Source organism: Psammomys obesus, unplaced genomic scaffold (assembly GCF_907164565.1).
Source record: "Psammomys obesus unplaced genomic scaffold, mPsaObe1.curated_primary_1811, whole genome shotgun sequence".
NCBI lineage: Eukaryota > Metazoa > Chordata > Mammalia > Rodentia > Muridae > Psammomys > Psammomys obesus.
In genome coordinates this window covers 29,313,639-29,340,679 of record NW_026596079.1, presented here as the reverse complement: position 1 = coordinate 29,340,679, position 27,041 = coordinate 29,313,639, and the positions used below count along the sequence as shown (strand labels likewise).

General features: G+C 36.4%; 1 protein-coding gene and 1 non-coding gene across 2 annotated transcripts in view; one reads left to right on the top strand and one right to left on the bottom strand.

Annotated features, from left to right (window-relative positions):
• The window catches only part of Csmd3 (CUB and Sushi multiple domains 3), a gene marked incomplete at its 5' end in the record, with an annotated part of 1,006,505 nt that overhangs the window by 128,118 nt on the left and 851,346 nt on the right, over positions 1 to 27,041 (bottom strand). Inside the window, 4 exons of the mRNA XM_055626685.1 lie at positions 2,685 to 2,894; positions 4,813 to 4,929; positions 8,819 to 8,888; positions 13,315 to 13,433. Of these exons, the coding sequence (XP_055482660.1) occupies positions 2,685 to 2,894; positions 4,813 to 4,929; positions 8,819 to 8,888; positions 13,315 to 13,433 (516 nt within the window). The remainder of the gene's footprint in view (positions 1 to 2,684; positions 2,895 to 4,812; positions 4,930 to 8,818; positions 8,889 to 13,314; positions 13,434 to 27,041) is intronic.
• LOC129690924 (U6 spliceosomal RNA) lies at positions 9,285 to 9,391 on the top strand. The gene has a single exon (XR_008722377.1). It is a non-coding gene; the product is annotated as a U6 spliceosomal RNA (small nuclear RNA).

The following is a 27,041-nucleotide window of genomic DNA, read 5'->3' as shown; positions in this document are numbered from 1 at the left end:
TTTTGTTCTGGCTAGGACTTCAAGTACTATACTGAAGTGATTACAGAGAGAGTGGGCAGAATTGTCTGGTTACCGATATCAGTGCAATTCATTTTAGTTTCTCTCCATTTAGTTTGATGGTGGCTATAGGCTTGATGTTCATTGCACTTACTATGTTTTAGTATGTACCTTGTATGCCCGATCTCTCCAAGACTTTGTACATCAGTGAGTGTTGGATTTTGTCAAATGTATTGCTGGCATCTACAGAGATGATCATTTGAATTTTTTCTTTTTGAAATTTTAAGGATGCCTCTGTCATGAACTCAGTTGCCTGTTCTTTGATCACTTGCCCTTGGCAATATAGCCTAGCCGGGCCCCAGAGGAAGAGGATCCAGGCAGTCCTGATCATGTGTTTTTTTTTTTTTTTTTTTCTTTCAGTGCATTTATATGGTGAATTACATTGATGGATTTTTGTGTATTGAGCCATTCCTGCATGCCGGGATGAAGCCTCTCATGCAACTAAAACTGGACCTCAACAATGCCCAAAATAACAAAAAGCCTACACACACATGGAAACTGAACAACTCCCTACTCGATGACAAATGGCTTAGGAAAGAAATAGAGAAAAAAAATTAAGGGTTCCCTAAAATTCAATAAAAACATAGGTATAACATACCCAATCTTATGGGACACAATGAAAGCAGTGCTAAGAGGAAAGTTCATAGCACAAAGTAGCTTCATGAAGATATTGGATACTTCCCATACAAGCTACTTAATGGCAAACCTGAAAACCCTAGGGAAAAAAAAAAAAGAAACAAACACACCCAGCAGGAGTAGATAGATGGAAATATTCAAACTTAGGGCAGAAATCAATAAATATAAAACAAAGAGAATAATTCAAACAATCAACGAAACCACGACATTCCATTTACCAAAGTTGAATCAACATCAGATAAATGATTTAAATATTCCTATATCCCCTAAGGAAATAGAAGCAGTCAGCAGAATCTCCCAACTGAAAGAAGCCCAGGGCCAGACAGGTTCAGTGCAGAATTCTACCAGACCTTCAAGGAAGAGCTAATACCACTATTCTTCAAACTAATTCACAAAATAGAATTGAAAGGAACATTACCAAACTCATTCTATGAAGCCACAGGACTAAACAGAGAATTCTCAATAGAGAATTTTGACTTTCAGAGAAACATTTAAATAAATGCTCAACATCGTTAATTATCAGAGAAATGCAGATCAAAATGACTAAGATTCCATCTTATACCCATTAGAATGGCTAAGATAAAAAACTCAAGTGACAGCACATGGTGGTGAGAATGTGGAGAAAGGAGAACACTCCTCCATTGCTGGTGGAATTTCAAACTCGTATAACCACTTTGGAAATCAATCTGTTGCTTTTTCAGACAATTGAGAACAGTGCTACCTCAAGACCCAGTTATCCCACTCTTGAGCATATACTTGAAAGATGCTCAACTATACAAGGACATTTGCTCAACAATGTTCATAGCAGCTTTATTCATAATAGTCAAAAATCTGGAAACAGACTAGATGCCCCTCAACTGAGGAATGGCTACAGAAATTGTGGTACATTTACACAATGGAATACTACTCAGCTATTAAAAACAAAGAAATCATGAAATTTTCAGGCAAATGGGTGGAACTAGAAAAGATCCTGAATGAGGTAACCCAGAGGCAGAAAGACATGCATGGAATATACTCACTTATAAGCAGACATTAGCCAAATAATACAGGATAACCATAATAAAATCTGCAGACCTAAAGGAGCTAAATAATAAGAAGGACCCTAGAGAATGCTTAATTCTCATTCAGAAGGGCAAATAGAATAGAAACCAGAAGCAGTTAAAGAGAGGAAACAGGACAGGAGCCTACCATAGATATCCTCTAAAAGACTCCACCCAGCAGAGGATTGAAGCTCACAGCCAAACTTTGGAAAGAGTGCAGGGAATCATAAGAAAGAGTGGGGAAATAGAAAGACCTGAAGGAGACAGGAGCTCTAGTAGAAGATCTATAGAGCTAACAAATATCAGTCCATGTGTCCTGCAGGAACTGATGCACCAACCAAGGACCATGAATAGAGAGGACCTAGACACCCTGCTCAAACGTGGCCCATAGGCATCTCAGACTCCATGGGGGTTCACTAGTAAGAAAGCAGGGGCTGTTTCTGACATGGACTCTGTTACCTGTTCTTTGATCACTTCCCCCTAGCGACAGAGGAGTCACAGAGGAAGAAGATACAAGCAGTCCTAAAGAGACTTGATAAGCTGGGGCCAGGTGGTAGTGAAGGAGAATATTTTTTTCTGAGGACTAGGAGAGGAGAATAGGGGGAAAGAGAGAGGGAGTGTGGAACCATGAGGAGATGAGGAGGGGCCCCATTGGGATGTACAATGAATAAATTACAAAAAAGAAAATTTCAAACTTTTTTCTTGTCAGTATTTTGAGCTAGCAGAAAATGAGGTGAGTGCATGATTTCTAAAAATCTCCCTAATTCAGGTTTGCTTGGTTTAGCTTCTTTTATCTTCTAAGTCAACTACAATACGCTCATATGACAATAAATATCCCCTGGCATGATATCCAAGGTCTTGCCTATGCTTACCAACCTGCTACTATGAAACTAGCCCTGGTTAAGAGTACTGAAATGCAGTACTTTTGTGGAATTTTATAATTCATCTTACCTTGATACACAATATGAAATCCCTGTTTGTTCTGGGAGTAGTCACTGTGAAAATACAAACTTGTTTCATGGGTTGTGCTAAACAGGGAAGATGGTATTTGAGGACCACTAAGCCGTCCAATAACAGTACTAGTTTCTGAAGATCCACTCCGTACCTCCAAGTAATCATGTATTGTTTCTGTAGAAAAATTTACAAACTGGAGATGTACACCTAAAAAAGGAAGAGCAAATACAGTGCTGCTTTCATATTTAACCACATTGCATACATGTATAAAGAGCAACACAAACACTCAAATTTGCATCTGTGTACTTAGATGTGTTTCCATTTATTTCAAAAAGCACAGTCACAAGATATGTACATGGTGGCACATGATCGTGATACTGGGGAGATGGAGGGTAAGGGTTAGGGGTGCAGGACTTTCCAGGCTGTGTATTGAGTCCAAGGCCAACTGAGGGTAATAATACCACAAAACAAAACAAAATATTACAACTTTTCTTGTCTTTGCAAAAGTCTTAGCTTTACTAAAGTAAGTACTTTACTAAAGTAAGTACTCTGAGTACTTGCTCATTCTTATATTCTTAGGCTTAATAAATGTTAAATTAAAATATTAGCCATTTTTTTATTTATTATAATTTATTCAGTTTGTATCTCAGCCATAGCCCCTCCCTTTTCCCCTCCCAATCCCAGCCTCCCTCCCTCTTCTCCTCTCATGCCCCTTCACTAGTCCACTGATAGGGGAGGTCCTCCTCCCCTTTTCTCAGACCTTAGCCTATGAGGTCTCAGGTCTCATCAGGAGTGGCTGCACTGTTGGCCTCTATAGCCTGGTAAGGCTGCCCCGCCCCAGGGATTAGTAATCAAAGAGCCAGCCACTCAGTTCACACAGGGACAGTCTCTGTTCCCCTTACTAGGGAAACTTGTACACTGAGCTGCCATGGGATACATCTGGCAGGGGTTCTAGGTTATCTCCATACATGGTCCTTGATTGGAGAAACAGTCTCAGAAAAGACCTCTGGGCCTAGAATTTTTTGGTTCTGTTGCTCTTTTAGGGGTGCTCCTGTCCCCTTCAGTTCTTTCTATCTCCTCCTTCTCTCATAAGATTCCCTGCACTCTGCCCGAAGTTTGGCTAATACTATTTTGTAGATGTAAATTCTGAATTACTTACAAAGATAATGTGATAAATTCAATAATTGCCATAAACAAAAAAGCTTATCTATATACTGCTGGCTTGTGACAAGAACCCAGTTACAAACCTAATGTCATATGAACTTTATGTCAGATTTACCTTGTTGCATTTTTCTAACTCAGACAATTTGCACAGACACATTCCACATATCCTTATAGCCATCCTCACTCTGGGAACAATTCAAATGAAATAACCTTGGTATGTCAAACAGCAATCAGTACTTCCATGGTCAGTAAGCATTATTCACACAAAAAAAATTAATAAGTGGAATCAATCTCAATATTTTGTGGATTATAAGTAGCCAAAGAGAATGTCACATTATATATATATACACACACACACAAATACTATTTGTGAATTAGAAAGGATTTTTTGCCATTTTTAGTAGCATAGGTTGCATATGATCTCGGAGGACATTATAATAATTGGAATCAACCTAGCCTGGGAAGACACAGGTCACATGGTCTGTGAAAATGAGAATCCTGAAGTAGTGAATTCAAACAACAGAGAGTAAAGAGTTTGTCCAAAAATCTAGGGTAGAGAACATGATATCATGTTCTTAAATTGCTAAGAAAATACAATTTTAACTGCTCCTACTATCAAAAACCAAAGCCTTGACAATGAGATAACACACATCAAGTTGATTGGTTTACCCATTCCACAATGTATTCATAATTTAAACATCATTTTACACATATTTAATATTTATGTATCACTTAAAATGAAAGACAAAAGAACCCCCCCTATATCTTTAATTTATCAAATAGTCTGTGCAAAATATATTTTGCTGAAAGAAATATTACTCAAGTAGTAGTCTTCAATATATGTTATTTCATATATTCATGAATGAAATGTCAACTTGTATATCTTTATATGCTTATTGAACATATATGCTTTTTCTTAAGAATGTATTAATAAACACTGAAATGCATTTTATATACATACCAAACCCGATGGGCAGCTTTATTGTCCATGTGCAATCTAAGCTGCTGGGGTAGTTTCCAGGAAAACCAGGACTGAGGATTACACCACTGAAATCTGACATTGCTCCACCACACTGAGCTGTAAAACAATGGAATTCTCATGTAAATCAGAATTATGGAATATGTTTCTGTATTTAAAAGGTACTGAAATCATTTTAAGTCTTTAAAAAGCTTATAAGGTAATACTATTTGGCAAAATTAAATAGAGTCCAAATTCTTTTAGCAAATGCTAGTTAATTGGTAATTTTTTTTCTAAAATAGCAAGAAATGCATAAGGACTCAGAAAGAAACAAATTGCAACTTATCAATTACTTTTCAGCAAGTAACAGGTCGCATGAAATATATAAACTTAAACAAAAACAACACATCATTTTTAGCATTGGAAAGTAAGCAGGCAGCTTCTTTTCTTTTCTTTGTTTTTTTCTTAAGAATATCTACTACTGTTCTGAGTCATTCCAAAGATGATGTAATTTAGACTAAAATAAAGCCAACTGTGTCAGCTGTCAGTGTCAATTACAGAGGAAGTCATTTTCACTACTTCCTGTTCCTGCTTGGAAGCAGGCTCAATAGAGAATTTTAAGAAAACTACTGCCTTCCTTTTATCCTAAAAGAATCAGGAAAAATTAACAAAAAAGTATTAGCAAACAAAGCAATACACAAATATTTGAAAATTTAGTCAAGGAGAACAAATATGCTTATTTTTTTTTAATTTTATTTTTTTCTTATCAGTTACATTTTATTAACTCTGTATCCCAGCCATGTCCCGATCCCTCATTCCCTCCTAGGCCCTCCCTCCCTCCCTCATCTCCACCATGCCCCTTGCCAAGTCCACTGATGGGGGGAGCTCCTCCCCATTCATCTGATCCTGTTTTATCAGGTATCTTCAGGACTGGCTGCAAAGCTCTCCTCTGTGGCCTAACAGGACTGCTCCTCCCTTGGGGGGTGGGGAGGCCAAAGAGCCAGTCATTGAGTTCCTGTTAGAAATAGTCCTTGTTCCCCTTACTATGGGAAAACAATTGGTTACTGAGCTACCACAGGCTACATCTGAGCAGAGGTTCTAGGTTATATCCATACATGGTCCTTGGTTGAATGTCAGTCTCAGAAAAGACCCTGTGCCCAGATATATTTGGCCCTTGTGGAGCTCCTATCCTTTCCCCATCAGACTAACCCCCCTTCTTTCTTATGATTCCCTGTACTCTGCCAAAGGTTTGGTCATGAGTCTTTGCTTTGAAAACACTGCTAATTAGAGTCTTTCAAATGCGCTCAGTAGACTCCTGTCATACGTTCAATGCACATCCCCTTTGTCTTTCTAAACAAGGATTGATCATCTTACCCCATGTCCGCTCTCTTGATTATCTTTTTTAGGTGTACAGATTTCATTATGTTTATCACATCTTATAGGACTATATAAGTGAGTATATACCATGTTTGTCTTTCTTCTTCTGGGATATTTCACTCAGGATGATCTTTTCTAGATCCCACCATTTGCTTATTTTGTAATCCTTATGGAATGGTTTTATAATTGATATTCTAAGAGACCATTATAAAAGGGAAAGTTGATAATATACTTTTATATGTAGAACAGATGTAGTTATATAATCTATACTAAAGAATATTTTTTTTAGAAGCCATTATTTACTATAAATGCACAGATATATCATGTCAACTTACTGGACATATAAATATAAGACTGTTAATTGTTGGATAATAAGTCAATTTTAATGGCCATTATTTAAATACTTGTAATTCTTTTTAGAATTGGCAAGAGATACATATTCAAGCTCCAAGTTCCATTTCATAAACTTAGATCTATAAGATGTTTTATTTATTTGTAACATTTGATAACCATCTGTCATATATACTCTAACATACATATTCTCTCTTTCTCTATATACATGTATGTAAATAGATTCCACATGAATATAAACTTTTCTTTCAAATGTGTATTTCCATTAAACTCTAAAATTATTTTCTTTCCTCTGAACTATCAGTAAATCAAATCCATCTTTAGCATAAACTATTAAAGTCTATTCACGAGTCCATTTTTCTAAATATTTGTATCACAACCCTGATAATTACTGAACTGTAAGAAGAATGATTTTATCAATCAGAAAATAAGTTACGTTGGAGCATGAATTGTAGGTTAAATTTGCTTTAGTACGGCCTTTGATTTTCTGCTTTCAAAATTCTATATCTTTCCTCAGTGTGCTGTGATACTTAGTACTGCCAGTTGTAATGGGTCTAAAATCATTTAGGTGGTAAGCTTCCACCTGTGAGATTTTATCTCTTAGGCTAGCATCTTGGCATGTCTGGAAAGTACTACTGAATTTCACTAGTTGAGGTGAGAAGATCTACTTTAAATACATAGGGTGACATTATTTTCTGGGATGAGGTGCTAGACTACATAAAAAAGAAATGCTAACAGAGCATCTCTGGACTGTGATGGAACCTGAGCAGATGCCTCAAGCTCCTGTCTTGATTTTCAGCAGAAACTGCTTTCAGGAGAACATTTAATGGAGAAAACAACAACAAAACATTGCTCATTGTTTTTCTAATTCTGACATTTTGTTTCAAACATTTTAATACTTTTTCTTATATAACCCAAGCTTATTATGTAATCTGTGCAAAATAGAGCAAAAATTAAAAATAAAAAACTTCCCTCAAAATCTTCCACCCACAGATAATCTTTTTAATTGAAATATTTTTTTTCTCTTTGCATAAGGGTTTTTTTTCTATGTGTATATTATTTAGAAGAGAATATACTGTGGGTTGCTTTACACTTTCTTATATATAGTACTATTTGAAACACTTTTTGTTAGTCAGTAAATATCCCACCTTCATGTTTTTAAGCTTTTGTGCGCAGCCCATACACTGCTTTCAAACTTTTAGCTTATATTTCACTATAATAGCTACCACTGAGGCTGTAATGTTCTAACAACTTTAAACACATTCTTTACAGAACTGCACAAGGAGAACAACAGAGCCAAAATAACTGGGCCCAGAGGGTCCTGCAGAGACCAATACTCCAACTAAGGACCATGCATGGAGAGAACCTATGTCTAAAGGAAGCTCATTGGCTGCTCAGTTTCGAAGTAGGTTCCCTAGTAAGACACACAGGGCCTGTATGACATGAACTCAGTGTCAGACTCTCTGATTCCCTCCATTGGGGGCAGAGGGTGGATTGAAGCCTTGCCAGGCCACAAAGGAAGATGATGCAGCCAGCCTTGATGAGACCTGATAAGCTACAGTCAGATAGAAAAGGAGGAGGTCCTCCCCTAGCAGGGAACTAGGGAAAGGGCATAGGGGGAGAAGAGGGAGGATGGGTAGGACTAGAAAGAGACAAGGGAGGGGGCTGCAGCGGTGATACAAAGTGAATAAATTGTAATAAATAAATAAATATATAAATACAATTAAATTTAAAAAGTAAATAAATAAATCTGTGAATAACTATTCAACAGGTAAAAAACAGAAAATCGAAAAACAAGACATTACAAAGCTATTTTGTATTGTGTTAAAATTTGAATATACTAATGTTGGACATCAAAGTTTAATAAGTTTCCCATATAGTTTCATATAGTTTCAACATATTTACTAAGGCTTAAACTTTCTACTTTAATTTTATTAAAGTATTACTTTTAGATACAACTGTTTATTAACCTTGGCTTGATATTTATTGGTAGGATATTCACTTGTTATGCTGAGGAATTTATTGCTATTTTGTCATAATAACACATGGCATATGAACAAAAACAATTTTATTCTAATCATATCTAAGTATTTCTAAACCATTGCTATTTATTTTAGATTAAAAATGGTAAAATGTTAAAGTCACAAAATGCTAATAGTATAAATCAAAATAACATCTTCATAAAATATAGAAAAATGATAAAAATAAGTTAGAATATGGGTAATGAAGTCAATCTCTTATACCTGAGAAAGCATATAAAATTTTTAATCTTCTATCTTACCCAAGCAAATGGGGATTGGATAATTCCATCTTCTTACCGGTCCAGGCATACATGTGATATGAGAATGACCCTGCATAAAAAGACACTGTACTTCAATCCACAGTTAACGAGAGACTGCATAAACTGAAGCATCCAGAATGACTAATATCATATATACAGTAGGAAATAGATAGACACTCATATTGTGTCATGTCATACTACATATGAGCTCTTTAGTATTACATGGCAGAAGTAATTTTATAAACTTGGAATTAACTTGAAATGAAAACCTGTAAAGCCTTGATAGAAAGCAATGCATCATATAAGCATAATTGTGGCTTTAATATTTTTCTATCAAAGGATGCTCAATTAAGTTAATAATAACTGAAATGGCAGATTACATAGTGCTTTAAAATACATTATTAGAATACGCAAGACAAGACACTTAAAAAATGTTATAAAGTTACTGCATAAAAAATGATTTAAGGTGCTCACTTCGGCAGCACATATACTAAAATTGGAAAGATACAGAGAAGATTAGCCTGGCCCCTGCGCAAGGATGGCATGCAAACTCTTGAAGCGCTCCATATTTTTAAGTGGGTATTAGACATATGATATGGTATAAACATACTAATATCTGTACACCTAAAAAAGCTAAACAAGAAGGAGGACCCTGGGTAAGATGATCAATCTTCATTCAGAAAGTCAAATGGAAAAGACATCAGAAGAGGGAAAAAACAAGGAACAGGACAGGGCTTACCAGAGAGGGCCTCTGAAAGACTCTACCCAGCAAGGTATTAAAGCAGATACTGAGATTCATTGCCAAATTTTGGGCAGAGTACAGGGAAGCTTATGGAAGAAGGGGGGGATATAAAGACCTGGACAGGAACTCCCCAAGGAGAGCAACATAACCAACCAAGAAATCTGAGCCCAGGGGTCTTTTCTGAGACATGTACTCCAACCAAGGACCATTTATATAGATAACCTAGAACACCTACACAGATGTAGCCCATGGAATCTCACTCTCCAAATGGGTTTCCTAGTAAGGGGAACAGGGACTGTCTCTGACATGAACTCAGTGGCTGGCTCTTTGATCCCTTCCCTCTGAGGTCTGGGCAGCCTTACAGAGGAAGACAATGCAGACAGTCCTGATAAAACCTGATAGACTAGCATCAGATGGAAGGGGAGGAGGACCCCTCACCATCAGTGAACTGGAGTAGAGGTATGGAAGTAGAAAAGGGAGGGAGGGCATGATTGGGAGGGCATGAGGAAAGGGGCTACAGCTGGGATACAAAGTGAATAAATTATAATACATAAATAAATAAATAAGTGGAAAAGTTATTTAAGATTTTAAATATACTACATTTATAATTAATATAAAGCTTACAATACTCATATTGAATTTAAGAGACTAAGAAATTGTGATGCAATTTTTTAAAATTAAGAAAAACTAATTATTAACTCTATTATTTAACAAATTTGCAATATAAAATCAATTATCTTCTTTAATTTTTAAAACTAATTTTTCTTTTTTTGCCAAGCACTTTTATTATTATTATTACTAATATTAATTACAATTTATTCACTCTGTATCATAGCTGGTGTAGCCCCCTCCCAAATCTCCTCCCAGCTCCATCCTTACTCCCTCTTTGACTCCTAGTCTAGACCCCTAGTCTACTGATAAGGGAGGTCCTCCACCCCTGCTATCTGATGCTAGCCTATCAGATCTCATCAAGACTGTCTGCATACTCTTTCTCTCTGGTCTACTAAGGCCACCTCACCAGGGGGAGATGATCAACAAGCAGGCAACCAAGTTCATACCAGAGACAACCTCTGCTCCCCTGCTAGCGAACCCCTATGAAGACTGAGCTGCCTATAGACTACATCTGAGCATGGTATCTAAGTCCTCTACATGCATGGTCTTTGGTTGATTCCTTAGTCTCTGCAGGGCCTCCTGGGCCCAGATTTTTGGCTCTTTTGGCCTCCTTGTGAAGCTCCTGTCCCCTCTAGTTTTCTGTCTCCCCTTCTTCATTAAGACTTCCTACCCTCTGCCCAAAGTTTGGTTGTGAGTCTCAGCATCTGTTTTGATACCCTGCTAGGTAGAGTCTTTCAGAGGCCCTCTGTGGAAGGCACCTGTCCTTTTTCCTGTCTTCTCCCACTTCAGATGTCTATCCTGTTTGCTACTGAATGAGGTTTAAGCCTCTACCCTAAGGTCCTTCTTGTTGTTTAGTTTCATTAGGATTATAGATTTTAGTATATTTCTCCTATATTACATGGCTAATATCCACTTATAAGTGATTATATACCATGAGTGTCTTGCTGCTTCTGGGTTACCTCACTTGGGATGATCTTTTCTAGCTCCATCAATTTGCCTGCAAATTTCATAGTTTCCTTGTTTTTATTTGCTGAGTAATGTTCCATTGCATAAATGTACCTCAATTTCTGTATCCATTCCTTGGTTGAGGGACATCTAAGTTGTTTCCAGATTCTGGACATTACATATAAAGCTGCTGAACAAATGTACTTGTCGAATGGTGGAACATTTTTCAGGTATATGCCCAGCAGTGGTATAGCTATATCATGCAGTAGTACTATTCCTAATTTTCTGAGAAAGTGCTAGATTTATTTCCAAATTGTTGTACAAGTGTACATTCCCATCAGCAGTGGAAGAGGGTTCCCCTTTCTCCACAAAGACTCCAGCATGTGTTGTCGCTTAAGTTTTAAGTATCACTATTCACAGATGATATGATAGTATACATGAGTGACCCCAAAAATTTTACCAGAGAATTCTTTCAGCTGATAAACACATTCAGCAAAGTGGCTAAATGAAAAATTAACTCATAAAAAAATCAGAATCTCTCTGCATACAAACGACAAAATGGCTCGGAATGAAATAAGGGAAACAACACCCTTCACAATAAGCACAAAACAAAACAAAACAAACAAACAAACAAACAAACAAAAAACCATAGTTTCTTGTAGTTGTCCTAACCAAGCAAGTGAAAGAATTGTATGAAAAAAAAACTTTAATGTCCCTGAATAAAGAGATTAAAGAAGGTATCAAAAGATGGAAAGTTCTCCCATGTTCTTGGTTTGTTGGGTTTACCATAGTGAAAATGAACATCTTACCAAAAGCAATGTACAAATTCAATACATCCTCATCAAAATTCCAACACAATCCTTTCCAGAACTTAGAAGAACAACTCACAATTTCATATGGGGAAAAAAACCAGAATATCTAGAACAACCATGCATCATAAAAGATCTTTTGGAGGTATCCCCATCCTGATCTCAAGCTATATAGAGAGCAACAGTAATAAAAACAGAATAATACTGGCATAGAAACAGACTGGTGAATCAAGGTAATCAAACTGAAGATCAAGATATAAACTCATACACCTACGGATATTTGGTTTTTGACAAAGAAGCCGAAACTATAATGGAAAACAGATACCATCTTCAACAAATGGTGCTGGTCTAACTGACTGTCTACATATAGAAAAATGCAAATAGATCCATTTTTATCACACTGCACAAAACTAAAGTCCAAGTGGATCAAAGACCTCAACATAAAACCAGGCACGCTAAGTCTGTTAGAAGAAAAAGTGGGGAAGAGCCTTGAAATCATTGGTATTAGAGACAACTTCCTGAACAGAACACCAACAGCATAAGCTCTGACATCAACATTCAATAAATGGGACCTCATGAAACTGAAAAGCTTCTGTAAAATAAAGGACACGGTCAACAAAACAAAATGACAGCCTGCAGACTGGCAAAAGATCTTCACCAACTCAACATCCAATAGAGGGCTAATATCCAGAATATATAAAGAACTCAAGAAGTTAAACACCAGCAAGCCAAGTAATCCAATTAAAAATAGTGTGCAGCTCTAAACAAAGAATTCTCAACAGAGAAATATCAAATGGTGCAGAAAAACTTAAATAAATACTGAACATCCTTAGTCATCAGGGAAAAGCAAATCAAAATGTCCATGAGATTCCCGCTTACACCCACTGAAATGACTAAAATCAAAAAGTAATTTTTCAGTGGCCCAAATATTATGAACATTTTGTTAGAGACCATCTACTTGAGTCCTTCTAAATGTAATACTTAAAAAATAAGGATCAGGACATTCATTGCAAATGCAGTTCTTTAGCAAGATAAGTTTTTAGATTTTTACTATCTTTCAAAATTTTATGAAATTGTTTATAAATTCTAAATATACAAAATGTTAGCTGCTACAATTCTGAATAATTTTTAAAAGTAAATTAAATATTTAATCCAATTTATCAAATCTCATTTCTTTTACTTCCAAAGAAAACTAATGTAGTTTATTATAGCAATTCTAAGATTATATATGAAGATATATATTACATTTGAACTGAACATTATTTAGACCAGAGTAGTTATGAATCAGGATTATGCTAAAACCTGTGTATTAGCAATCATTAGTTTGTTGAAATACCACAAAGACCAATGGGATAATAGATATAGCACTAGCCTTAAAATTGACATACCTGAAGAGAATAGCCTTGATCACATTGGAAGGACACCACATCACCAACCATGTATCTGTCTCCGACTTTAATTCCACTGCTTGGGGTTTGTGGCTCAGGACAAGAATCCAAACCAATTGCTAAAATTATTAAATGAGAATAATATAAGTAACTTTCAAGGTATGACTATTTCAAATATGTGTATTAAGTTGCCTAAACAGCATACATATACACTTCATTTTTTTCTTTTTTACTATATTTTTATTATTTAAAACAATTTTTAAATTTAAATTTATCCTTATCCTATCCTACTCCTCTCCCAAGTCTTCTAGATCTTTGCCTCCTACTTACCTACCCAACTATTAATTCTTTCTTGAAAAACAAAAACCCAGTACAACAAACCCTACAAAACAAAACAAAACAAAACAAAACAAAACAAAACAAAACACCACATTGAATGAAAAAAGAAAAACAACAGCAAAAAACCAAAGTACCAAACTGTAATCTAATAAAAGGACACACACACACACACACACACACACACTCAAGCTGTGATGTTAAATGTTGGTCAGCCTCTTCTGAACCTGATGCCTGCCCTCTGGAGTATTTTCACTCTATTGGAGAAAACAAATTTTTCCTCTCCCTACAATTCAGTTGTTAACCTTTACCTTAGTGGCTAGGTTTTGTTTCATTCATTCATTTATTTTTAGTTATTTTAAAAAAATAAAACAAATATATGATGAAATGAAAACTATAACGTTAAAGGTGAATAAGAGAAACTGACACAAGGTAAAGAGCTCTAGAGAAGGCACAAAAATCAGAGAACCACTCATTTACACATTCAGAAATTCCATAAAAAACGCTAAACTGGGAGCCTTAAGGTATGGAGGACATAAAAAAAAAAAAAGCCATTCCAGTCAAAATGAGCAAAAGTCATATGAATTCAGAGGCTGTAGCATGCACAATGCCTGCATTGATCTGGACCAGGTCCTCTGTGTATTATGGTTTCCAGTTTAGTGTGTTTTTACAGATACATTTTATAAAGCTACATTTCATATTGAAAACTTTCCCTAAATAATACTGAACTACAAATCCATTATAAAAATATTCCTCTTGAATTTGAAAGAGTCTTAAGATTTTATTCAAACTCTTAGTAAAATGTGACGTAATTATTAGACCTATTGGACAATAAAACTAAACAATTATTTTAAAAGACAATATAAATAAACAAAATAAATATAAATCACCCCAATGAAAAGTGGGTGTAATATTGTATTAAGATTAAAAAAAAAAACTAATGGGAAAGAGGTCCTAAGCTATAGAAATATACTTAATCTGAGCAGATAGATCACCCATGTCTGGCATTGCAAGGCTAGTCTTGACAAACAATAAGGAAATACCAGAATTACATATATCAGATAGTTGTGTGGCTTAATGGTCTAGTTTACCCAACTCTAAGTTTTATCCTTAACTACCACCAAAAGAGATAAGGGGTAAAGGGGACTAGAATTTTTTAAATTTAATTTATTCATTTAACACCCCGATTTTAGCCCCATTGCTCTTCTCCTCCCTGTCCAACACATGCTCCCTCTATCCCTGCACCCCCATCACATAGTACACAGAGAGCAGGGGTCCTCCTCCCTCACCAACGGACACCAGACTATCAAGTCTGTTAAGGACTGCCTGGGTCCTCTTCCTCTCTGTGGCCTGACGGGCCACCTCATCCGGCAGAAGAGAACAAAGAACAGGCAACAGAGTTCGTGTCAGAAACAGCCTCTGATCCCCTTATTAGGTAACCTACAAGGAGACTGAGCTGCATATGGGCTACATCTGAGCAGGGGGTTTGGGTCCTCCCAGATCCAGTCTCTAGTCCTTGTGCCCCCTCCCCCCCCCAAAAATACACCAAGCCTAGTTTGTGTTGCCTATACACACGTTGGAACATGGTCAAAACCCCAGTCACCATCCTCTTAAAATAACTGAGTCCTTCCCCTCTGACCCTCCTGAGGCTATCAACTGTGGAGAGCTACACTTCAGCATTCCTATCTTACTTTTTAAGGACTCTGTTCGATGGCTTCCTGCCTAAAATGTTTCTTGGAGGGGGGGATGGGCTTTGGAGGGAGATTTTCACAGAATTCTTTAATGTCTCTCATTCCTAACTATAAGTACTGAGTCATCACTACCACTGCAAAAGAATCTCCCTTGTCCATAACAGCCAGAGGCAGCTGGGACCATAAATATCCACATGGCCTCTAGCAGCAACATATAACACCAACCTCAACATTGCCTCTAAAGGCAGCATGGACCACAGACATCAGCATGGCCACCCACACTAACATGTCTTCAGTGCAGCAGAAACCACAAACATCATCATGACCACTGATATTAATATAAACCACAGACCATGTTGATTTGAATTCTAGACAACCTTGCTAAGGAGTTTTTCCTGTTGTCATGGAGGTATATTTCTTTGAGAATGAATAGATTTCATGTGTTTCTCTAGGATTATGCAAATAAATTAGTAAGATCACATAAATAAAGATCATATGCAATACAAATACCTAAAATCTTTTAACATTGTGCTCGCTGAAAATGAAAAAAAGCTTCATTTCCACACTGTAAAAATGTTGCCTGCTTTGTGATATGGAAACCCAGAAACCAGGAAGAGTTTATATTAAAGATGTAGTTAGAAATGTTTTTAAAGGCAATGGAACAGGGTAGAACTGTAAAGTGTCTCCAAAACAGTGAAAGTCAACAAGATGATCAGGAAATAAGTTTTAATCAAAAGAAAAGAAAAAGAAGATAAAGTATATTAATCTGTAAGGGTTTATAGGTTAAGGGATAAAATGTGTTCATAAAAATTAATTATCCTTATTTCGTGGGACATATTCCATCTTAATGGCAATTAAAATTAGAAATAATAAATTATAGCAATGTAATTTTGGTGGGGAGTGTTTCTACATTGAATACATTATGAGACAGACACGGTATGGAGAAGGAGTGACAACAAGAAAATTACTGTGAGTGAAAATATAATTATTTTTAAAATCTCTGTTTTTCTCAAATAATCAATTATGTAATTAGCTCAAGGGAAGAGAGCTTTTTTAGTGATTGTAAAAGTAAACTCATTAAGGCCTAATGCATTAAGTCTTAAGCAAATTGCTTGGGGACAGAAAGCAATAAAATGATAGTGCTGAATCAAAGCTTTGTTGACAAGATATAATCAAAGAGATTAATGTCTGAATGTTTATAGATTTGAGTAGTATGTTTTGTGATTTTATTTATTCATCCTAGTCCTATGCTTATTGAAAATGATAGAGAGATACCTTTAAACAATCCTATTTTTTTCCAAATTTTAAAACAATTTTATTATGGGTAGACATCATGAATTATCATTGATGAGTAGCAGAAAAATTGTATTCATTATGTGAGTTATGACTTGATGTACCTTGGAGACTGTGCTCTTGGATCTTAAAGATGTCTAAACTCCCTCAATTGAATTAAAATTATTATTTCATTGATATATATGATTCTTCCTTTTAAAGTGTACATGTAATAAATTCAAAGCTGAAATCTGTTCACTAAATTTGTAGATGCTGCAAGATGTCTCCAAAATTTTTTTCCAAGATTTTACATTTGCAAATTTAAGGATTTTCTTTATAGAGGTTGAACTGCTTGGTTAGGTTTGTTTCTATATATTTTTTATGGTAGTGTGAATAGGATTGTTTTTTTTTTTTTAATTTCTTTCAGAGCATGTCTGTTGTTTGGTATATAGAAAGGCTTCCAATTTTGGAAAGTTTATATTGTATCCTACCACTTTGCTAAAAATGTTGATCATTTCTAGTTTCCCGGTGGAATTTCTGGGATTTTTATCTCAGGAAAATATGATTCTCTTAATTCTACCAGTCTTCTTGTTCAACAATTCTTTTTATTCTTAACAAATAGCGGGGTGGAGGGGAGAGAAAAGGCTAGAATACTTTCAAAGCATATAAAAATTTTCAAAAAAAAATGTAATTGAAGCAAATCTTTTTTATTTTTTTATTATTAGTTACATTTTATTAACTCTGTATCCCAGCTGTATCTGCTCCCTCATTCCCTCCCAAACCATCCCTCGCTCCCTCATCTCCTCCCTGCCCCTTTCCAAGTCCACTGATTGGGGAGGACCTCCTCCCCTTTCATCTGTTCCTGTTTTATCAGGTATCTTCAGACCATGGTAGCTCAGTAACCAACTGGTTTCCCATAGTAAGGGGAACAAGGACTATTTCTGACAGGAACTCAATGGCTGGCTCTTTGACCTCCCCACTCCCCAAGGGAGATGCAGTTCTGCTAGGCCACAGAAGCAAATTTTAATTGAGAAGTTTGTATGTGTTAGCTCACATTTTAACTTTGTAATTTTTCAAAACCTGTTCAATTCAATTATTTGTGTAATGTCATAATATTTAAAGAGAATAATTTGAGCAGAATGATTAAAACTGTTAGTTTACCTACTACAACATGAGAGATCATATAGATTTATTTTACATCAGTACCTAAGAGCTAAAAGTCAGAGGGAAAGAAAAGTCTAACTCCCTAGAATTTCACAAAACATTGAAATAAAGGAAGTGGTATATAATAAAATAAAAACAAAACACAAGGTCACAACACAACTGTAATAGACATTTTGGTTGTATTGTATAAATGTTTTTGTTATAGTCTCAAATGTGGGATATGGGAATGCTTTGTCCATAGCCGATAAAAGCCTAGTAAAAAGTGTGTAATTTTGTCAGCTAATAAACAGCTTTATGAGAGGGTGCCTGATCATCGTCAACAAGAAACTGCTTTTTGCAAAGGATGTGGTTTTTGCCTGCTGATAAACATACTGGTGTGGACTCTGAGAAGGTATAAATAGAATCCACAGACACAGAGATTGCTGTGGCTGTTTCTGCTGCAGCTCCTGCTGCTGTTTCTGCCCCAGCTGCTGCAGAGGACTGTTGCTGCTGTGGTTTGCTATTTTGCTGTTTGCTGTTGTTTCTTGTTTGCTGCTGCTGCTGCTGCTGCTGCTGCTGCTTCTGTTGCTGTTTCTGTTTGCTGTTTGCCTAGACTGCTGGTATCCTGACAACACAAAGGAGAATATCCTCAAGGAACTTCTTCTAAAAAGGCCCACATCTCCCATCCATATTACCCGTCTTTCTCTCCTACCCTTCCTAAGGTCAGTGGTTTGGTAGGGAGGTAAAGGAGTTTAAGAACCCAAGAACCCTAAATAACAAGAAGTAGCTAAAGAGACCTATACCCCCTCTCCCCACTCTTTAACCTGGTTTTGCTCTTTAACCTGGTTTTGTGTTTTCGGAAAGGATTGGTGTGAAGAAGAACGAAAGAGACAAAGGAATGACAAATATAGTAGGTTTGAAAAAGTCAAAGCCTGCAAACACTCTCTGTTTAAGTAGATACAGGCTTCTTCTGTTTACATACATTGATCTGATTTGCCAACATTTAATTTGCACATCACAATGATGTCATAAGAGTCAGAGTTTCTATCATGAACTGACAGCCTCTGTCGGGCTCTTTCTGTATGCTATGCATTGTTCACTTTCTACATTAAGAGAGCCTTTCAAAAATGCAAAACAGGTTATTGTAAAAGAAACACTTCAATAGGCTTACTCATTCTTCATGAGAGTAGATTTTCAGAGTCCCTAAGTTCTTAATTAAATAGTCTAGCATTAAAAATACATTAGGGATCTGGAGGAATAGGTCAGCAGTTAAGAGCCCTGGTTGCTTCTTTAAAGGACATGGGTTCAATTTCCACTTCCACCTACATAGTGGCTTACAACCATCTATATCTCCAGTTCTATGTGATCTGACATAATCATTTGGTTTCTGCAAGTAGCAGACATACAAGTGATGCAGACAAAACATTCATACATACAAAATAAAATAATAAAAATATTCTTTGATGTCCCACTATATGTGTTACCTTTCAATCAATTTCTATCAACGAATAATTTTAGTGGTTTTAACATACATCAAATTTCAATAAACAATTCACATAGTTAATCTCATTTAATTTAAAATGTTCTTGCAAGTTAGAATACATATGCTAAGTGAAGAGATCAGATATTCTAAGATATCTTAGAAGAATGTCATGCTGTGTTGTTCTTCGGAAATAAAAAATGTAGAACATACCTTCCAAAAGTCATAGAACACTCATTAAGAGAGATATTTTAAGAATAACTAATTGAAATAATTATCTAAACATTAATAATTTTAAAGCATGATGGTACCTTGAAAATCAGAGAACTTTTTATTTTCTCCTCTAATGCTGTGTCATTCTAGTTAGAGTAAAAAACGAGTAAATACGATACTATTACAGACAGCTTTTGATGAACTGCTTCGTCTTTACCTTTTATCCCCTTTGCCTCTTTTTTCCTCACACCTAGGTTTTCTGCATTTTGTTCTGTTTCCATAAACATTCTTCTCTCTTGTCAGCAAGGCATATCCCTGTGTCACCTCTTACTCTATTCAAATGTCGTCATCTCTGTAAGCAGTCCCTTCTCTATCCATCCCATTATTGAGCCCTCAACTCTTTATCTTATTTTCTTTTAAGTAATACATTGTATCTGAAAGTTTACATATATTCTTTATAATACACATAAATTTTTATCTCTGTATATCTGATCAACTGTAGGATACATTGGAAAAGAATATATTATGTCTTTTATTCTCTAATGTTAACAATGCAGTCTTGAGTTTTTAGAATCTGCTAAGTAAATAACTATGGTTGCATTATATCATGTAAAAAAGGGTTGTCAGGCAGATCAGTATGTTAGTGTACCTTTTCAAAGCAAGGTTCTCAAGGTTAAAATAGAGAATGGCCTCCCAAATGTTTTCTCTGACCTCCACACATATGTTGTGGATCCAGCATATCCAAATACACATTAAAAAAAAAAAAAAAAACATGGCAGAGTCAATTAATTAATTATAGTAAAAACAACAAGTTTAAAAGAAAAGGCATAAAAGCAGTAATATCAAGATTCAGAGCGACAAGTTCTACATTCTACATTTAACTGTCTGGTCAGTGAGGTCAAGGCTTAGTTCGGGTAATAAAAATAGGTCTAATAGACAGGAAAGAGTAGTAGTGGATGTCGCCAAGAGAGAAGCAATTGTTAAAGATGTGAAAGCAGACCCATAAAATCTTAAAATGAAACAAAACAAATAAAACAAAAAATGATCTGATTCATGCCAGCGGAAGAATATTAGGCCTACGAAAAAAGTGACACAGTAAATTATTGTTGATATAAGGAGTTTGAGGGTGTTGTCTTTATTTAGTAGAATACAGGGAAATGATGAAATGATAAAAGGAAATTATCAAATATCTAGAGCTAGCAATAATAGCAAGTTATGAAAAAGATAAACCAAGCAAGAGGAAGGTCCATTTTATCTGCAGTAAATGATAAGCATAATAGCAAAGGTCACATTCCAAAGCTAAAATGCCAAGATCAAAGTAGAAAAATGACTGTAAGCAACTCTTAAAAACTAGCTTTTCCGACAGCATCTTCAACAAATGGTGCTGGTCCAACTGGATGTTCACATGCAGAAAAATGAAAGTAGATCTCTATTTATCACCCTGCACAAAACTAAAGTCCAAGTGGATCAAAGACCTCAACATAAAACCAGATACTCTAAATCTGTTAGAAGAAAAAGTGGGGAACAGCCTAGAACTCATTGGCACAGGAGACAACTTCCTGAACAGAACACCAACAGCACAGGCTCTAAGAGCAACAATCAATAAATGGGACCTCATGAAACTGAACAGCTTCTGTAAAGCAAAGGACACTGTCATCAAAACAAAACGCCTGCCTACAGATTGGGAAAGAATCTTCACTAACCCTTTATCTGACAGAGGACTAATATCGAGTATATACAAAGAACTAAAGAAGCTGAAAAGCAGCAAACCAAGTAATCCAATTAAAAAATGGGGAACAGAGCTAAACAGAGAATTCTCGACAGAGGAATATCGAATGGCAGAGAAACACTTAAAGAAATGCTCATCCTCATTAGCCATCAGGGAAATGCAAATCAAAACAACCCTGAGATATCACCTTACACCCATCAGAATGGCCAAAATGAAAAACTCAAGGGACAACACATGCTGGAGAGGTTGTGGAGAAAGGGGAACCCTCCTCCACTGCTGGTGGGAATGTAAACTGGTACAACCACTCTGGAAATCTATCTGGCGCTTTCTAAGACAATTAGGAATAGTGCTTCCTCAAGACCCAGCTATACCACTGCTAGGTATATACCCAAAGTTTGCTCAAGTACACAAAAGGGATATTTGCTCAACCATGTTTATAGCAGCTTTATTTGTAATAGCCAGAACCTGGAAACAACCCAGATGTCCATCAACTGAGGAATGGATACAGAAATTGTGGTATTTTTACACAATGGAATACTACTCAGCAATCAAAAAGGAGGAAATCATGAAATTTGCAGGCAAATGGTGGGACCTAGAAAAGATCATCCTGAGTGAAATATCCCAGAAGGAGAAAGACAAACAGGTATATACTCACTTATATAGACCTATAAGATATAATAAACATAATGAAATCTGTACACCTAAAAAAGATAATCAAGAGAGTGGATATGGGGTAAGATGATCAATCCTCGTTTAGAATGACAGATGGGATGTGCATTGAACGTATAACAGGAGTCTACTGAGCGCATTGGAAAGACTCTAACTAGCAGTGTTTTCAAAGCAAAGACTCATGACCAAACCTTTGGCAGAGTACAGGGAATCATAAAAAAGAAGGGGAGTTAGTCTGATGAGGAAAGGATAGGAGCTCCACAAGGACCAAAGATATCTGGGCACAGGGTCTTTTCTGAGACTGACATGCAACCAAGGACCATGTATGAATGTAACCTAGAACCTCTGCTCAGATGTAGCCTGTGGTAGCTCAGTAACCAATTGGTTTCCCATAGTAAGGGGAACAAGGACTATTTCTAACAGGAACTCAATGGCTGGCTCTTTGGCCTCCCCACCCCCCAAGGGAGGAGCAGTCCTGTTAGGCCACAGAGGAAAGCTTTGCAGCCAGTCCTGAAGATACCTGATAAAACAGGATCAGATGAATGGGGAGAAGGTCCTCCCATCAGTGGACTTGGCAAGGGGCACGGTGGAGATGAGGGAGGGAGGGAGGGACTGGGAGGGAATGAGGGATCGGGACATGGCTGGGGTACAGAGTTAATAAAATGTAACTGATAAGAAAAAAATAAAATAAAAAAAAAACTAGCTTTTCCATAAACACTTGCTGTTTAAAAGCAAAGAAGCAAGATAATTAGGGTTTTTTTTTTGTTGTTGTTGTTGTTTTTTGTTTTTTTTCTGTATAGTAATTGTGCTATCAGTAATCCAGGTTGTTATTTTTTCCCTTGACAAATCAGATGGGTAAAACCTTTGCTTTCTGGAAGGAATCTTAGCCAATTTTTTTTTTCCCAAGACAGAACACCTGCCTTCTTTCCTGAAACCCATACTATTTAAAATATTCCTTTAGGGATGTAGTAAAAGTCTGCATTCGTGGAAAAAAAATAGAAAACCTCAAAGCCTTCTGCATCTGTTGCGAGTACTCATAGTAATATTATGAGATTCTTATTTCTCCATTGTGTTTCTTCCCTTATGTTACCCTGTGGGCAAAACATTTATTTCATTGATTGCCAAAAGTAAATTATCAAAGACTTGCATTGAAATAGGTATGTTCTCCATAAACATAAAATAAATTAATATAACTATCTTGTCTACACACATAAACATCACTAAGTTATGTTCCTTAAATGTCCAACTGCATAACCACCTTTGTTATTGTATATATATCTAAATTTAGTTTTTTTAAAAAAACCAAATCTCTGGTAGAAATGTAAATTATAATCATTATGGAAAACTGTTATAGACATTCCTCAAAACACTGAAACAACAGTTACCACACTATGAAGTTCTATTAAGTCAGTGTGAATTTTTTTTTCACTCCTGACTCAGAAAGATTTTTTTTTCTCATTATTTTTTCTCTTGTATTCTTTCTATCAGATGTTGTCCCAAAGTCCAACATGCTTTCCCTGGTATTATTTACTAGAGTACTTATAAGTTTAAGACCCAGAGGTTCCATTACTACTATGTATTCAAAGGAAGAAAACCACAAAATGGAGAGATGTCTGAACAGCCAGGACATACTGTCAACCTAAATATCAGAAAAGGAAAACATGGTACACATTTACAGGAGAACCTTTTTTATCCAATAAAAATTAACTTCAGGGGCTGGAGAGATGGCTCAGAGGTTAAGACCACTGGCTTCTCTTTCAAAGGTCCTGAGTTCAATTTCCAGCAACCACATGTTTGCTCACAACCTCTATTATGAGGTCTGGTACCTTTTTTTGGCATGCAGGCATACATGTAGGCAGAACACTGTGTACATAATAAATAAATTAAAAAAATTAACTTCAGTCCTATAATGTGTGTCAATACCAATAAAACTGAGTATATTATTTTAAATATAATAACACAGACACAGTATTACAAATACAAGGTGTCCTTATTCATATGGGAAAGCTAAAAGAATTGATCTATAATTGTAGAAAGTATAAATAAGTAAGAGACTGGAAAGTATGGTGGGAAGATGGGGAGATGATGAATGATGACAACAAAAGTCTAGATGTGAAGGAGTAAATTCTAGTACAGCATCTACAGTCAGGTAAAATGATTAACAAAACTGAATTGTATGCTTTTAAACATAGTTCAAAATCTTTTCACTATCCTACAATAAATAAAAACATAAATGTTTAAAGTGACAAATGTGGCAATAACAATAATTTGATTAGTGCATAGCATACACATAGGTTGATATATCAGTGTTCCAATAACTATGTGAAATGATTATGTATTCATTTTTACATTTCTTAAAATATGTGTTCCCTTATATGTCAGTCTTTCATGAATATCTTCTTCCCCGTCTCTTCCTTCTCTCCTTCTTTTGTAAAAGCTAATATATGATTTGTTTAGTGTTTCAAATAAATAAATAAATAAAAAACATACCCCTGACAAGATTGGGCACATTCAGGTTGAAATCTTGTACAATAACATATCTTCTGGAGGTATCTCAATCCCTGAACTCAAGCTGTATTATAGACCAACATTAATAAAATGCATGGTTCTGGCATAGAAACAGACTGGTGAATTAATGGAATCAAACTGAAGACCAAAAAAATAAACCCACAACCTATAGATATTTGAATTTTGATAAAGAAGACTAAACCATACAATGAAAAAAGACAGCATCTTCAACAAATGGTGCTGGTCCAACTGGATGTCCACATGCAGAAAAATGAAAATAGATCTCTATTTATCACCCTGTACAAAACTAAAATCCATGTGGATTAAAGACCTCAACATAAAACCAGATACTCTAAAGTTGTTAGAATAAAAAGTGGGTAAGAGCCTGGAACTCATAGGCACAGGAGACAACTTCCTGGAAAGAATACCAACAGCACAGGCTCTAAAAACAACAATCAATAAATGGAACCTCAGGAAACTGGAAAGATTTTGTAAAGCAAAGGATACTGTCATCAGAACAAAAAGCCTACAGACTGGGAAAGGATATACAACACACCTACATCTGACAGATGGCTAATGTCCAGAATATATAAAGAACTCAAGAAGTTAAACACCAAATAATCAAGGGCAAACACGATAGACATTGGAAGCAGGAGAAGACAGGGAACAGTACAGGAGCCTACCAAAGAAGGCCTCTAAAAGACTCAAATAATTAGGGTATCAAAGCAGATGCTGAGACTCATAGCCAAACTTTGGGCAGAGTGCAAGGAATTTTACGGAAAAAGGGGGGAGATAGAAAGACCTGGAGTGGACAGGAGCTTCACAAGAAGACCAACAGAGTCAAAATTTTGGGGCCCAGGGTGAACCACAGATACAATACCCCAACCAAGACCATGTATGGAGAGGACCCTAAAACCTCTGCTCAGATGTAGCCCATAGACTCAGTCTCCAAGAGGGTACCCTAGTAAGTGGAACAGAGGCTTTCCCTGGCATGAATTCAGTAGCACACTCTCTGATCACCTTCCCTTAGGGGATACAGACTTGCCAGGTCACAGAGGAAGGCAATGTAGCCAGTCTTGGTAAGACCCAGTAGGCTAGGGTCAAATAGAAGGAGAGGAGGACCTTCCCTAACAGTGGACTATGGGAGGGGTGCATGGTGAGAAGAGGGAGGGAGAGTCAGATTGGGAGGAGACAAGTGACTGAGCTACAGCTGGGATACAAAGTGAATAAATTGTAATAAATAATAAATAAATTCTAAAAAAGTAAATAAAAATAGAGGCTTCAGGATAAAACAAAAACAAAAAGAAAACATACCCCAGGCAGGAAAGCTTTAATGAACTCAGCTGCCCAAAGAAGAGATATGGAGAAGAAGAAAAAATCATGACATCTGTCAGCAGCCACATGGTAAGTTAGAGGGTTTCAGAGAAAGAGTGAAAAAAACCCAGGGTACCTGGGAAAGCATGTGTGGCTCTGGGCTAGCATCCTAGTGGAACAATATGAGAGAAGAACAAGGAATATTATCTCCTTTCTGAGTCAGGATTGCAAAACTTAAGGCCAACCTATAGAACATCACAGCAGCTTTGGGGTGACTAAGTCAATGCTTTTTTCAGTTTGTATAGAACTTAGAGACTTAGAAACTTACAAGTCTAGTTAGTGTAAGATGCTCTAACAATAGACAGGTTCTTATATTATCAAAAACTAGGTATTTGTCTATTAATAAAAAAACATGTTTTTAAGTCCTGATATAAATGTACGTGATTTTCTATAAACAAGAATAGCTACTGTGCATGGGTAAGGTGTGTAAAGTGGTGTCTCTGAGCTCTCACTTGAGTGGGCAGTCAGCCTTCCACGGCACTTTTAGACGACATTCCAAACTACAGCAGCAACATGTGACACTTCTATCCGCAATCACATTTTACTATTAGTCAGTCTTTCTTCTTTTTTCTGTTTTTAAAATTATCATTTATTACAATTTATTCAATTTGTATCCGATTGTGGCACCCTCCCTCATCTCCTCCCAATCGCACCCTCCCTCCCTCTTCTCCCCCATGGCCCTCCCCTAGTCCACTGATAGGGGAGGACCTCCTCCCCTTCTATTTGACCCCAGCCTATCAAGTCTCATCAAGACTGGTTGCATTCTCTTCCTCTGTGGCCTGGCAAGGCTGCACCACCACCCCCCAACACAGGGGGAGGTGATCAAAGAGCCTGTCACTGAGTTCATGCCAGAGAAAGTCCCTGATCCCCTTACTAGGGACCCCACTTGGATATTGAGTCTATGGGCTAAAACATCTGAGAAGATGTTTTAGGTCCTTTCCATGCATCATCCTTATTTGGTCTATCAGTCTCTACAGGGCTCCCAGGGCTAAGGATTTTTTTGACTCTGTTGTTCTCCATTTGGAACTTCTGTCCTCTTCTCTCCCCCTTCCTTCATACAATTCCATGTCATCTGCCCAAAGTTTGATTATGAGTCTCATGGAAATAGAACAACTCCCTAATCAATGACAAATGGGTCAAGGAAGAAATAGAGAAAAAAATTAAAGGTTCCCTAAAATTCAATAATAACAAACTTATGGGATACAATAAAAGCAATGTTAAGAGGAAAGTTCATAACACAAAGTACCTTCATAAAGAAATTGGAGACTTCCCATACAAGCAACTTAATGGCACATCTGAAAGCCCTAGAAAA